We start from the raw sequence: 14,266 nt of genomic DNA, 5'->3' as shown, positions 1-14,266 counted from the left end.
TGAACTCAACTCGCAGATGAGCGCGCGAGCGCGCGCGTCTGATTAGCTGCGTTTGGTGCGCGCGTGCACGTGTGGGGCGTGTTCGGTGCCCCTGCCACCGGCTCCCATCGAAAAGGAACTGCGTGCGTGCGTGCGTGCGTGCGTGGAATCATGTTTAACAGTTCGTCCCGCGTTCCACAAACACGCATAACTTCAGTGAAGATTCCACATCGTTCATCAAAACAACAAATGAAGCAAAAATGTGAGCATGTAAATTTGTTGGAGGTCAAAATGAGTTTTGAGGACCAAAATAAAAAACAATGTATCACTATCCGCCATATTGGTTGTTTACTTTCGCCTCGAACGCTTTCAGGTCGGAACTGGGGAAAAACCAACTCTGATATATCCGACTTCCGACCATCCTCGAATGCAGCATTAATCGGTGAAATGAAGCTCTCTGTCCATCGAAAAGCAATTGGACATTGGATCGTTGCAAACACAATACGCCGTTTGTTTCATTGTGAAACATTAGAAACGCCTGAAAGTTCGGAATTCTGGCTTGTGACAATTATTATTTTCATATTTTCAGAGGTTGACGTGGGCATGAATAGAATGGTATATAAAGATAATTTTCAAACATTAATTGACATTAAGCTTTTATTACATTCAGCGGTTTACTCAGATTTTTTTTTGTAAGATTGTAAACAACACTCTTCCATGGTGTGTCAAATTTAGAAGAAAGCCGTCTTTTTGTTTGCCGTGCACACGAGAATGTCAGCAGCACATGTGCTTGTTTGACCCTTCCACCGAGTTAAATGAAATTCACAGGTTTGATCCGAACAACAAATACAGTTGTTTCAATGACATGAGAGGGAAAATTGTCACTTAGCGCGGCCTCGTGGCTTTGCACACCCCGAGAGACTCACATGTATTTAGCCCTAACCACAACAAAGGAGATTACGATTTGTGAAATAGTAATAACTGTGCAACAGATTTATCATAATACCTTCACGCAGATTATAGGAGGTAAAGTCGTAGGCAGCCTTGTGTCAACGTTAATTTAGCTTGTTCTAACATTTTCATGCACTTTGTGACTCACTCACTTTTTTCGATGAGAACTAGAACAGCAACACTGACACTGACAGAAAAGCCCAAAATCACATTGGTCTGTTTGAAATCACCCATTCATTTACTATTACCGTCGCAGGTGAGCCAAAGTATATCCCAACTGACTGTGAGAGAGAGGTGGGACTGCTCGCCAGTCAATCGGATGGCACATAGAGACAACCAACCATCCAAACTCACTGACAATTTCGTCTTCAATGGACCTAAAGCCCGTTGCATGTCAAGGGAGACAGCTGAATGTAACTGAAACAACAGTGAACAAATTACAGGCGGTGGCTCACACCTGCACATTTGGTGAATGACCCTCGTACACATACCAACTAAAACTGTGACCTCTGGTGTTCTTTTCGGTATATAGCAGTGCTTCTGCTAGAGGGCGCTATAACACCAGAATGCTGTCCAACCTTCACTGAGCACATATTGTACACAAAAATAAATCTTAGCACACCACCAAAACGTCACAAAAGGTATCAACACTGAAATTTACTCCCAATCGTTCTTCTCCAATGTCAAATCTGAGCCAGTTTTGTTGAAAACAAAGCTATTATTCAGTTGTATGAATGGAAACAGTGGGATACACAAGTTAAATTTGTATCTTCTGCCGTCCTGTGGAAGAACATTTAATTATTCTGCCTGCCACTATACGTCACATTCATAGATAGTTCAACTAAAATACCTGTACATTATTTGTAGTAACTAACTAAGGAAAGTAACTAACTAAGGAAAATATGGAAACAATAAAATATTGATGGGATTAATCCATCCATCTATTCATTTTCTTGACCGCTTATTTCTCACAAGCGTCGCAGAGCCTATCTCAGCTGGCTTTGGGCAGTAGTTGGGATACAACCTGGACTGGTTGCCGACCAATCGCAGGGCACACGGAGACAAACAACCATCCACACTCACAAGCACACCTAGGGACAATTAGGACCGCCAATTAACCTGCCATGCATGTCTTTGGAATGTGGGAGGAGACTGGAGTACCCGGAGAAGACCCATGCGGGCACGGGGAAGAACATGCAAACTCCACCCAGGAAGGCCGGAGCCTGGACTCGAACCGGAGTCCTGACGGGGGTTAATATATATTAAAAATAATCTAAATACCTAATATATAAATATATATATATATATATATATATATAAAAATATAAATTAAATAAATAAGTTATGTTAAAGAAAGCACAGGTTGTGTTTGAGCAATAAACATAACTACATGTATTAAAGTTAAAATTTTAATGAATGTATATGACATTCAGAACCACGGGGGTCATTTTTTTTTTCCATTTCTAATTATGCAAGTAATTAACTGATTACAAAAAAAGAGGAGGACGAGAGTGTGCAGTAGATCAAAAACTGTGGAAGACGTCTTCATAACATGAAATGTCAAAAGAATTAACATATAACAGGTGTTCTTCAAATAAATAAATAAATATATATATATATATATATATATATATATATATATATATATATATATATATATATATATATATATATATATATATATATATATATATATATATGCCCTGCGATTGGCTGGCAACCAGTCCAGGGTGCCTCCCGCCTACTGCCCAGAGCCAGCTGAGACAGGCGCCAGCACCCCCCCGCGACCCTTGTGTGGAATAAGCGGTCAAGAAAATGAATGGATTTATTTATTTTAACCCTCCTGACCCGATATGATTACCTTTATTTTCCACTCGGCATCTAACTGATTGGCAATCATGCTGAATTAAAGTGAAAGCTCACATTCCTGATTTTGCGAATTTGCGAACAGAAATGAAGCAATTTAGTTGCCAGGCTAATTGCCTGCATAAATAGATTTAAAAAAAAATCAATTACTAAAAAACAAATACAAATCGGTCCACAAGATACATCCTTCACCCTACTTATTTATTGGTGTCATTGAAGTCCAGGTGTAGCTATTGTATCTTTGCTTGTAGTGTGTTTGAAACAGGAAACATAAAGCAACTCTCAGTTTGCTTTAAGTTTCGACATGTGCCACTTCCTCCACATCTTTAACATCCAATGTCAAGTTCCTCTTCAACGGTCACCTAAAAGGTGAGCACCCAAGTGCAGTCTCAAGCCAGGCACTTGTGCCTATAGTTGGTGGCCAAACAAATCTGTCAAGCCAGGTGAAGTATACGTCCATGAGAGTGCTCGTGTGGCTATCGACGTCCATCAGTTATGTCGTAGAATGAGGGTGTGTAACACACGGTACGGTTTCATCGTCTTACTATAAATGATTTGGTGGTGAAGAAATCCCTCTGGCTAACGTGACATCACTTAACTGACACAGAACATTTCAGGAACGCAGTCTTCAGATCCACTTCCCCATTTGCTTCAAACAAAAACGTTGACGTGTTGCGAGCATGCGCATTCTCTCTTCTGCTTTGCACCGGCGCCGCACTCGCACCCAGACTCGGCATGGGGAACTTGGCAGCCAACGAGGGACTCTCCGTCTTTGTCATTGTGAGAATGGTTCACTTGCGAAAATGTTTATGCGATGACTTTGATTTATTTGAAAATTCACGATGCTAGTGATTAGCAGTATTTTGTTTTTTTCATTCGAGCAGAATCCTGAACATTTTGTAATAATCCTGACGGCTTGTCCAGATTGCTCATCATTCCGTCTACCTTGTCTCAGGCTCCAGTTCCAGCTGAAGAAAACCAAAGAACGGCATACCCACAGTGAAACATTGTAGTGGCAGCATCATTCTTTGTTTTTTTTGTGTTTGTTTTTTTAAATTCAGCTGGAACTTGGGCCTTCAACAAGTTGAAGGAATTATGAACAGTTCAAAACAGTGTTAACAACACATTTCAGGGAAACCTGTTAGAACATTTGAACTTTATTTGGGGTTAATCGGAGGCACTTTAAACAATGGATGGTGTCTGCTGATTCCCATATAACAGGAGTTTAAATTTGTGCCATTCTGAACACAACCACATCCCAGTTATAAGAGGTTGTTGATCAAATTGTTTCACTCTTCACATTTGTGGGCAAACTCGGTCCTCTAGGGCCTGAGACCTTCAGGCTTTGGCTGTTTCCCTTCTCCAACACAGCTGATATATGTATCAGCTCATCAGCAAGCTCTGCATAAGCCTGATAACGATCCTGTTGATTGGAATCAGCTGCGTTGGGGCAGGGAAACATCCAAAACCTGCAAGACTCCGGCCCTCAAGGACCGAGTTTGCCCAGCAACTAACTGGTCTACTCTAAACAATCAGTCATTGCCTTCAGGGTAACAATTGTCGGCAGCCAGACACATGAGCAAACGCAGCCTAATTAATTAAAACTGTTGGAATGAAATCAGCGTTATCAGATGTACTCAGCGTGCTTGCTATTGTCTGCTTGCAGCTGGTTTGGCTTGGGATTAACGCCTTCCTCTTCGTCCATTTCTACATGGCCTTTCTGGTCGACAAATGGTTCTACACGCGTGTGCTGCTTGGGGTGAGTCCTATGCTGTAGCTTCTTCATACAGTACATTTTAATGACACGTTACATCTCCAGATTTGTTTTAGCTTTGCCATCAACATTAGTACGGCTCGAGTTACTTTCCAAATTGAGCCACAGAGGAAATTGGTATACAGATAAAGATGTCTCTGATTTCCAGCATGCTTTGTCATGGGCTCGAGCTCCAGCTGCCTGCCTGAACTTCAACTGCATGCTCATCCTGTTACCCGTCTGCAGGAACCTCCTCTCCTTCATGCGTGGTACCATTCAGGTAGCCAACATTCCAACTCCCGTTCAGCTTCTTTGAATTCTCTCTAACTGAAAAAGTGTTTAGTGCTGCAGCCGCACAGCCGCTCGCCAGCTAGACCGAAACATCACTTTCCACAAGCTGGTGGCGTATATGATCGCCTTTCACACAGGTATTGTTGTCGCCAGCCGGTAACACAACGTTCTGTGTCATCCATTTGATCTTTTTATGTCCTGAATATTCAGCCGTGCATATCATTGCACACTTGTTCAACTTTGAGTATTTCATGGACGCGCAACTGAACCGCAACAGCAGCCTTCTGCCCTTCGTACTGTCTGAAATTGGCAACGGCGATAACGCGTCCTTCCTCAACCCAATCAGGTCCAATGAAACGGTGGGTGAAGCGCCTTCCACAAAAGGTGGTCACAAAAATGAAATCCCGTCAATATATATATTTTTTTTTTTTCAGAACCCGACCATCGTCATGTTCACCACCATCGCAGGTGTGACAGGTGTGGTCATCACACTGGCCCTCATCCTCATCATCACTTCTTCCATGGAGGTCATCCGCAGGTCATACTTCGAAGTGTTCTGGTACACCCATCACCTTTTTGTCCTCTTCTTCATCGGACTGGTATTCCACGGTTTCGGGTAGGAAAGCGCACAAATCAAATGCTCACTTTCTTCAATCTATCATAATGATGTTTATCAAAGTTTGTGCTTTACCGTTTAGGAGGATTGTGCGAGGACAGACATCTGCCAGCCTGGCAACGAACAATCCAACGGCTTGCGCAAAAGAGTTTGAGGACTGGGGAAAAAATGAAACGGACTGTGCGGTTCCAGTGTTTGCCGGAAACCCACCAATGGTACATCGCCAAACTTGCTGGCTATAGGTAGTCTTGTGTGCGTAATTATTTCATCTAGCATTTTTCCAGACCTGGAAGTGGATTGTGGGACCCATGATCCTATACGTTTGCGAGAGGCTTGTTCGCATCTATCGATCTCACCAAAAAGTAGTCATCACTAAGGTAAGTGCATGTCAAGTAGAAATCGCGATGTCACAAAAGCCCAGTCTGACAAAATGGGGCCCACAGGTGGTGATGCATCCCTCCAAAACTCTGGAACTTCAGATGAAGAGGAAAGGTTTCCACATGGAGGTGGGCCAGTACGTCTTCATCCAGTGCCCATCTGTCTCCAGGCTGGAGTGGCACCCCTTCACCCTGACCTCAGCCCCAGAGGAGGACTACTTCAGTGCCCACATTCGAATTGTTGGCGACTGGACTCAGGCGCTGTATGAAGCCTGCGGAGGAGACAAAACGGAGCCCCAGGAAGCTTGGAAACTGCCCAAGTATGAAAACACGCCGTCTCTCTTCTAGAAATTGTCCCTGATTATGTTTGATTGCAGCTACCGGCAGTTGTTGAAGGCATCCAGGGCTCATCTTCACTCTAGGTGGCCCATTGTGTCGCTGTAATTCTTCCCATTTAAAGAGAGGATGCAGACACAAGGGATGCTAGTAACCAACAGTAGGAACACTGATCTGAGCAACATTAAATGAGTGTTGTGCTGCAATCCTGCTAAAAAACAGAAGACATCTTTCTACTTGGACCAGAAAAAAAAGAAAATAAAAATCACCCATTTAGGCACACGCAAAAAAAATGATTCGTCCTTGAAAACTTTCCACAAAATCCACAGTTTGAAGCCGCTTTACATTTCAGCTGCTTGGCTTGGATTGAAAGGAGTACATGTGTCTTACAGGGTCGCCATCGACGGGCCCTTCGGTACCGCCAGTGAGGACGTGTTTCGGTACGAGGTGGTCGTGCTTGTGGGGGCGGGGATTGGTGTCACCCCTTTTGCGTCCATCCTCAAGTCTGTGTGGTACAAACGTATCCAGAACCAAGATGTCTTCACCAGAAAGGTAAGACGCTACCATAGTCCACCATGATTAACAGCTACATGAGAACGGGAAAAAAAATTACCAACATGCTTACAAAAACAGCATGTGAGATCAAGAACTACAATGATCTGCATCATGTTCCCGTCCAGATCTACTTTTACTGGCTTTGCCCTGAGACTCAGGCCTTCGAGTGGTTTGCGGACTTGCTGCAGTCGCTGGAGGCGCAGATGGCGGCAAAGAGTGTGACGGACTTCTTGAGCTACAACATCTACCTGACCCGCTGGAAGGAGGCAGAGGTGACCTACATGCAACAAAGCTTTCAAGGCCTTTCAAGGGACAAGCATTATTAAAACCTGTTGTTGGCAGGCGGCCCACTTCTGGGTACACCACGAGGCAGAGAACGACCCCATTACCGGGCTTAAGCAGAAAACTCTTTACGGAAAGCCCAACTGGGACACCGAGTTTACCAGCATTGCATCCAAGCATCCTGGGTGAGATCACATTTGTCGCTTGAACAAAGTTGAGTCAATTATCCCGATTCCAAAATACGACTTTGCAATAAGACTCTTGAACTTGTGCTTCTAAAGAACCAAAGTTGGAGTGTTCCTGTGTGGGCCGCCACAGCTGGGCAAGTCGTTGGAGAAGCAGTGTTTGTCACACTCAGAAGCTGACGTCAAGTTCATCTTTAACAAAGAAAACTTTTAATGCAACCATCGACATTTGGGTCCATAGCCATAAAGATGTGTTTTAACATGCCATTTCCTATCATTCATCCAGGTTGTTGTCTTATCAGGGCATTGAATCGATCAACAAATTGGATAGTTCGGGTTGTCTTGGAAGACGTCATGTTATGCTTCTCATTTGTGTCCAATCTAGCCTGTGTACATAACCTCTTCTCATGAGAGGCTAAACGTCACGTCGTCTTCAAAACAACCAGAACGGTCCAGTTGGGATCAGGTCAAGTCTCTGAAAATTTGCTCTAACGGCGCGTAAAGAGTATCGGCTAGTATTGTCTTGAGTGATTCAGAACTCTTTTAAAAGCAACTCAGACAATCTGCATAATCTTATCTTGTCGTGTTTTAATATTATTTTCATATACAGTAAGTGAGAAGTCACGCAGCCAATTCGCCTCTATAAAGTCCTCATCTCCAATCCTATCTCAAACCTCATGCTTAAGATGTTCTCTAAATCTAAATTGTCTCCTGTAAGTTCCATTAAAACTTTTAAGAGGGGAGGCATGGCACAGGTTATGCCAAAGGTTGTGGGTTCGATCCTCAACCCCCTGTGACCATGTTGAACTGTCCTTGACCAAGATTGAGCAACCGAATCTCTGGTTGCTACCGATGTGGCGTCATCACCAATAGGTCAAATGAGCAGATGTTAAAGCGCTTTGAGTAATGTTGTTAAAAAATAATAATTAAAAAAAATGCCAGTGAAAACCAATTTACCAGTGAGCAGCTCAAGAATTGCATCACTGAGTGTGATATGTCCATAAGGGTCCCGCCAAGCAAATCGACCTTTCTTGATAGAGATTTTGAGGAAGTTTGGACATATTCCTCCCACCATATGTTTTGCAAATGTGCCATTGTTGCACAAAAGCAGAGAAACAAACTTGGCGGTACTTTCCACGTTGACGTTGTTCTGCTTTGCAGTGCTTCAATCGGTTTCACAACCGCTTCTGTTTTCCTCATTCAAGAGCCTCTCATGCACTGTCACAAGTCAAATGTAGCTCACCAGCCTTTTTCAACACAATTGCTATCTGCAAACAAGTAAACTTTCACTTCTTCCTGCAGAGCTTGATGTACCAACGTTCAGCAATTTGATGAAAGTAACAGATATACACAGCAGCAGCATCTTGGAGAAAATACAAAGATTCTAACTGCCTCTGTTTTTGTAATGAACATTTTTCTTAAAAAAAAAAAAAAAAAGTTGTATGGCTGTAAACATTACACAAATTTGGTGAACTTTATTTTCCCAAGAATCAATGGGAGCATGCATTATTTTTTTTTAAATGCTGAAATTACCAATGTATTAAGAAGTTAAACATGCCTCACTACCAAATTCCTACGCCATGGCCGCACATGCTTCCAAATTGTCATGTATGTAGGATTTAAGTTAAATTAGCATTTGAGTTTCAGCTTTTCTGTGGAAGATTCTTTAGTGTCTTTTCTCTGATCTGTTTACATATCGAGCTCCAACAAGGAGGTTGGAAACTAGACTATATTTAAACACTTGAACAGCAGTTCAAATGCAATGTTAAATTAAAAAAAAAAAAATAAATCTCCACCCCTCAATGTGGATTTCCTGCCAGGACAACTTGATTCAAGATTGGGATGGCAAAGGTCTTGCTCTTACCAATGATTTGACTGTAGTGGTTTGGTCAGTTGCAGGAGGAATTTGGTTTGGTTTCAATGGTCTTTTATAGATATTTGCAGTTAAAACTCATTCACTGCCTTTGACAAGTATACTTGTCAATTGTATTTTTTAGAGCGGTGCTAAATGGGGGCGAATCTGAGCATGCTCCACTGTAAATATCAAACTTGGAAACAACTTTACTGATGCCCAACCACCGGTAGATGACATCATTGCCCCATTTTATAGGAAATAAACACAGTTTCAGAGTCCATGGGAGAAATGGCTGTATTTTGGCAAGCCTACATTTTTCTACTGTCAATTATAAAAGAACGGGACGGGACAAAAAGTAGGGAGTCTATTCTGTTATTTGGTAGATTCGGTTTATATATAATTATTGAATGTAATATCACGTGAGTATTGGAAATGTAAAAATTTTCTATAATGACTGGCAGTGAATGAGTTAAGAAGTGATCTGATGTCTCATTAAGAATATTTCTTTCTTAATGTACATGTTATTCATTAAAGTTACAAAAGGAGAAAAAGGTGATAACATCAATATAGTATCTTCACATGGATAAACGTCTTCTGTACAATATATATTTATTATGTATGTCAGTATTGTATACTCGGTATATACAATACTGACATATTCAAGAAGAGGTGGAATTAGTTAATAACTAGCACCGTCAAAGTTAAAGCATTAATACAAAAAACATTGCATTAATCATGAATTACACATATTAACTGCACAATTAATTTTGACTGCAGATGATCCTTTAGCTGACAGTGGATGGTTACGTTAAAGGTAGCACAGGTTGTGTTTGAGCAATACACGTAACATTAAAGTATTTAATAAACGTTTATGCATGACATTCAGAATATTTGATTGTGTCAAAATATTGGCGTCATTTTCTTTCCATTTTAAATTTTGCAAGTAATTAACTGATTACAAAAAGAGGAGGATGAGCATGTACAGCGGATCAAAACATGTTGAAGACATCCTCATAACATTAAATGTCAAAAGAATTAACAGGCGCTATTCAAATTTGGTGGGCAAAAAAATGTTGATTAAAAAAAAAAAGCCTTCAAACTTCTAAAACCTGATTAATCTGATTTAAAAATGTAATTGGTTGACAGCTCTATTAACATAACTCGGTCTGATGGTGTCATTTGTTGCCTTATTGGGGACACAATTTGTCTAGATGTTTGTTGTTAAATAAATCTTTAACAAATAAACCTGGGTTCTGTCTTCTTTTAATTGGAAAATATGCTCAAGACAAATATTCCTTCTGAAGTGTTCCTCACCAACAACTCAACTCAACTTTATTTATCAAGAGCTTTAAGAACAGGCGTTGCTGTATACAAAGTGCTGTACATAAACATCAGTTTTGCAGTACACAAGAACAAAGCAAACATTTTGAAGTGCGAATACAGTTTTTTTTTATGTTGTTTTTTGTTTTTACAAGTAAATACATTTTACATCAGTGAATAAATAAATACAACAACAACAATAGAATAGCTTTATTGACATTGTAACATGTACAATAAAATTTCATGTGCATAAGTTGTTGTTTTATTAAGCTGCAGTATGTGGTCCAATTTTGGATCATTCTTTTCCATTATTATGTACAGTACAGTCAAATAAAGTTATACCCATGTGCGCTCACAGCCGGCGTATGAAAGTGGCACTTCCTCCTCCATTCGTTCACCGAAACACACTGCATTTTTATGTTCTACACGATGGCAACAGCAAACACGCTGACCACACAGTACATTGTGCGACTTTCCCACCTCACTGTGGAACTCCCTGCAAAGACATGAGCGCATCAGACAACATGCAAGTACCATTTAACTCTGCCTGGCTAATTGTACTCACCGTCCATAGCCGTGTCCCAATAGCAGGAGTTTGCCGTGTGGAGCCCAGCACCAGTTTTCTGCATCAGGGCACATGTAACTACGGACAAATAATAGCATCACTTTCATTTCAGTCATAAAAATAACATCCAAATAGAAGAAAGTAGGACAGGAAGGAAAAGTCGTCAATACAGTACGCCAGAGGCCACCAACCACATGAGTATCCCACGGGCCTGTTCTAAAAGAACTGACAAATAAAACATAGAAAACAAACCAATGAACTTGTACTGTTTGCCCAGTTTGACCAATTGTGTAAGGCAGCGCTCCACTATGGCGGAGGTCCATTTGTTGACCAGATTCTGGTTGTAGTCATCTCCGCCCACGACATTCTCGATACACTGAGAAACACAAGAACACGCAGACCGCATGTCACATGACAGCACGGGTTACTTGACTCGACAGACAAGATCCAGGCTGGAAACAGAGATTCTTTTAACATATGTCTCGGGCTTCCTTCTGCTGAAACAAATTGTGGCACCTAGTAATGTATCATTTTATCAGATATGGGATCTGTTAAGAAAAAAGTAACATTTGAATATAGTCTCACACAGTTCAGCAACTTTCAATAAAAGAGGTTTACCTCTTTGACAATGTTATCAGCTTCTTCAGGGTTGAATGAGCTCTGAAAACACAAAGATATGATGAAGTGCAATAGATTATTATTTTTTTTCTATCAACTATTTGGAGCGTAATGTGAATTTTGGATTTGGGAACAAAATAAGCAAACAAACGCTGAGCATTACACAGCAAGCAAGAGATGTAGCAGATCCTACACAGTACATACTATAAAGTAGTAGTACTAGTGTTAAATGTACAGCTTTGAAGTTATCCATGTGTTAGGAACAACGGTAAAATATATAATATATATATATATATATATATTAATGAATGAATGAATGATTTTAAAGTTACCTCAAAATACAGAGTACAAAACTCCGAACTTGGAGGCTAACTACATTTACTCAATAGCAAACAAGCATTTCGCTATTTCACCGTGATTAAGAAACGAGAAAACTACAAACCTCGTTATGATACTCGTCCATCTTGTCGTCTTCGACTCTTGGAATGTTCACAAAAGTTGTTTTTGTTTGTTAAAAACAGCATAAAATGAAGAGGGAAAAATCAGGGCAGCTGCTTGCCTCTGCAGCCGGTCAACGACGTGCTGAGGAAAGTGATTTGAAGAGGATGCTTGATTCATTAGTGACATCTGCTGGTAGGAAGACTGATTCCCTTGTCAACTTTTTTTTTTTTTTTTTTTTTTACATCCACCGAGTTCATTTATAACGACTTTGAAAACATTTGTAAACTGCAGTGGCGCTCCTGCCATTAGGCAGATTAGGTAGATGTTAGGGATGCTCGTGAGCAAAAGGGGCGACAGGAAGGGGAGATTTTTTTTTTTTTTAATCCTTTGTCAGTCACGTAAACTGGTAAACAGAAAGTCCGACTCAACTCTCATTGATGATGTCTTCGGCCTACGCCACATTTGAGTAGGATATGTCGTTGCAAACTCAAAAAAGTTTAATCATTAGTTCTTGGAGAAGTCATAAGCCTTGAGATTCAAATACCTCCCAAGCACAATCATGTTTAAATGTTGTGTTCAATTTTGCGTTAAAAAAAATAAAATAAATAAAAAAATAAATAAAATCTAGTGACCGAACATCCGGGCATTCCTGATATTTCCGCAATGCAAATGTGTCGCAAACGGGGCCGGGCGAACGTGTCTGCTGCGTGACGTCACTCCCGCGGCAATTTGAAAGCACGCAAGATTATTTTTTTTCACTCACTCAAGCTTACATTTGTGAATGAGTGAACCCCCCCCCCCCCCCCCGCGATTGGCTGGAGGGATGTAAACACTCCACAGAAACCGCCCGCTGTTTACAAAACAAACACAAAATGGCAAAAATACAGGCTGGGGGTGTGGGGGTTCAGGACAAAATCACCCCCACACATTATGAAAAGCCCATATCTAAAAATTCAGAAGTAGTTTGTTTGTTTAAATCCTGTATTTAAAAAGTGCTTTTTCCTGAGTGAAACCGGCAGACAGCCCCTTTAACACGGCTCCCTTTGAAGAACCCCATGAGTTTGAAAATCAAGAAAAAAAGAAAAAAAAAGAGAGAGAGCTAAATCCCGTGAACAGGGAGGTTGCTCCAGTATGGCGATCTTCTTGGCCAGGAAGTGTCAGGTGCTCAGGGCATTGCCAGCAAGTGTGGGTTGTCCTGCCACAATTCTTACCTCTTCTCATGCAAGAAACAGAGCAAATGCCACAGGATTTCTTCATAGACATCTTGTTGATGATCTGATCCACACTGAAGGGGAAAACTCATTTTGGGTTTGAAATACTGTATAGTCTATTTTCTATGACACCAATCCTGGAACTTTTCTGACACCTTGTACGTGTTATGCAAAAGGACAAGTCACTGATAACAAAATAACTGCTTCATAAATGTCATTAACACACTCGTTGATTGACACTGTTGTTATGTATTCCGATTTCTATCAGAATGCTTTCCTGATATTCCCTCACACAAATAAAAACTGTGAAATAAAATGATAAATGTCATGAATCAGTCTTGTTGGTATTTATTCGGATTTATATCAAAATGTTTCACTGATATCGCCTGTCATCTAAGAACAAACTAAAATGCCACATTTCGGTGACTACAACTGTTGCATTAATACACATACAGCTCATATTTAAAGTGCAAATGTGCTAAAAAATGTCAAATTAAAATTGTCATGACAATAATCACACACAATGTAGAACTCAGAGGAGGTTGCAGGTTCCAGAGGACTGGCGTCTTGCTGCTGCTTTTCTTTGAGAGTCGGCGCTGCTGACTTGAGCTGCGCTTGGATTGTGCGTTTGGGGCTGCTGTGAACTTGAGCTTGACAACCGTCTGAAGAGTGACAGCTGAAACACACCACACAAGTGAAAGACATTCTCAACAATTAAATATTTGATATTTGATCATGACCGTCACGCTGCCGCCGTAGCCCAATTTACACTCCTCGTGCCAAGCATCTGGAAATATGATCCATTTTTTTGACCATCCAATCAGCTAAGTACTTGCTACTTTCCAGAGCTTTGCGTGAATGCCTGCTCTAAGAGTTCGGTGTTTTCACCAGTGGCGACACTAGCGGGCCTTCCAGATGTGCGGCTTGTTTCAAGAAACTTGACATGGATGGCGTAGATTGTACTATGCACTGCTGATGTTGAACTACAGTCAGTGACAAATACAAATATTTGTTGCCAGGCAGAAATGTGACAACTCTACCTGAAAACTAGCCAAACAATACCTG

General features: G+C 41.0%; 2 protein-coding genes across 3 annotated transcripts; one reads left to right on the top strand and one right to left on the bottom strand.

Annotated features, from left to right (window-relative positions):
- Positions 1-3,049: 3,049 nt before the first annotated feature.
- Positions 3,050-9,925, top strand: cybb (cytochrome b-245, beta polypeptide (chronic granulomatous disease)). 2 transcript variants are annotated; one of them, XM_077513948.1, is made up of 14 exons: positions 3,192-3,321; positions 3,404-3,576; positions 4,463-4,555; positions 4,719-4,829; positions 4,893-4,977; positions 5,051-5,199; positions 5,275-5,456; positions 5,539-5,671; positions 5,741-5,833; positions 5,900-6,153; positions 6,562-6,721; positions 6,850-6,996; positions 7,067-7,191; positions 7,288-9,925. In XM_077513948.1, exons 2-14 carry the CDS (start codon positions 3,532-3,534, stop codon positions 7,403-7,405), a joined length of 1,695 nt encoding a protein of 564 aa, XP_077370074.1. In that variant the 5' UTR covers positions 3,192-3,321; positions 3,404-3,531; the 3' UTR covers positions 7,406-9,925. The 2 variants fall into 2 exon arrangements, with proteins under 2 accessions (XP_077370075.1, XP_077370074.1); XM_077513949.1 differs by lacking the exons at positions 3,192-3,321; positions 3,404-3,576 and adding an exon at positions 3,050-3,165.
- A 636-nt stretch (positions 9,926-10,561) lies between these two features.
- On the bottom strand, positions 10,562-12,161 carry LOC144014252 (dynein light chain Tctex-type 3-like). The gene is made up of 5 exons (XM_077513950.1): positions 11,992-12,161; positions 11,550-11,591; positions 11,184-11,307; positions 10,932-11,009; positions 10,562-10,862 (listed from the first exon to the last, which is right to left on the bottom strand). The coding sequence occupies exons 1-5, from the start codon at positions 12,010-12,012 to the stop codon at positions 10,789-10,791; spliced, it is 339 nt and encodes a 112-aa protein (XP_077370076.1). The 5' UTR covers positions 12,013-12,161; the 3' UTR covers positions 10,562-10,788.
- Positions 12,162-14,266: the final 2,105 nt, after the last annotated feature.

This window comes from Festucalex cinctus, chromosome 2, assembly GCF_051991245.1.
Source record: "Festucalex cinctus isolate MCC-2025b chromosome 2, RoL_Fcin_1.0, whole genome shotgun sequence".
NCBI classification, from domain to species: domain Eukaryota; kingdom Metazoa; phylum Chordata; class Actinopteri; order Syngnathiformes; family Syngnathidae; genus Festucalex; species Festucalex cinctus.
Note: the sequence above shows the minus strand (reverse complement) of the source record. Positions and strands in the feature narration are given on the sequence as shown.

What these genes read in the sequence shown, in the direction of transcription:
- cybb (XM_077513948.1), top strand. Translation starts at nt 3,532, where the DNA reads ATGGGGAACTTGGCAGCCAACGAGGGACTCTCCGTCTTTGTCATT. An exon ending in TATGATCGCCTTTCACACAG is followed by an intron (nt 4,978 to 5,050) that starts GTATTGTTGTCG and finishes CTGAATATTCAG; the next exon opens with CCGTGCATATCATTGCACAC. An exon ending in CAATCAGGTCCAATGAAACG is followed by an intron (nt 5,200 to 5,274) that starts GTGGGTGAAGCG and finishes TTTTTTTTTCAG; the next exon opens with AACCCGACCATCGTCATGTT.
- LOC144014252 (XM_077513950.1), bottom strand. Translation starts at nt 12,012, where the DNA reads ATGGACGAGTATCATAACGAG. An exon ending in CTGATAACATTGTCAAAGAG is followed by an intron (nt 11,308 to 11,549) that starts GTAAACCTCTTT and finishes TGTGTTTCTCAG; the next exon opens with TGTATCGAGAATGTCGTGGG. An exon ending in TTGGGACACGGCTATGGACG is followed by an intron (nt 10,863 to 10,931) that starts GTGAGTACAATT and finishes ATGTCTTTGCAG; the next exon opens with GGAGTTCCACAGTGAGGTGG.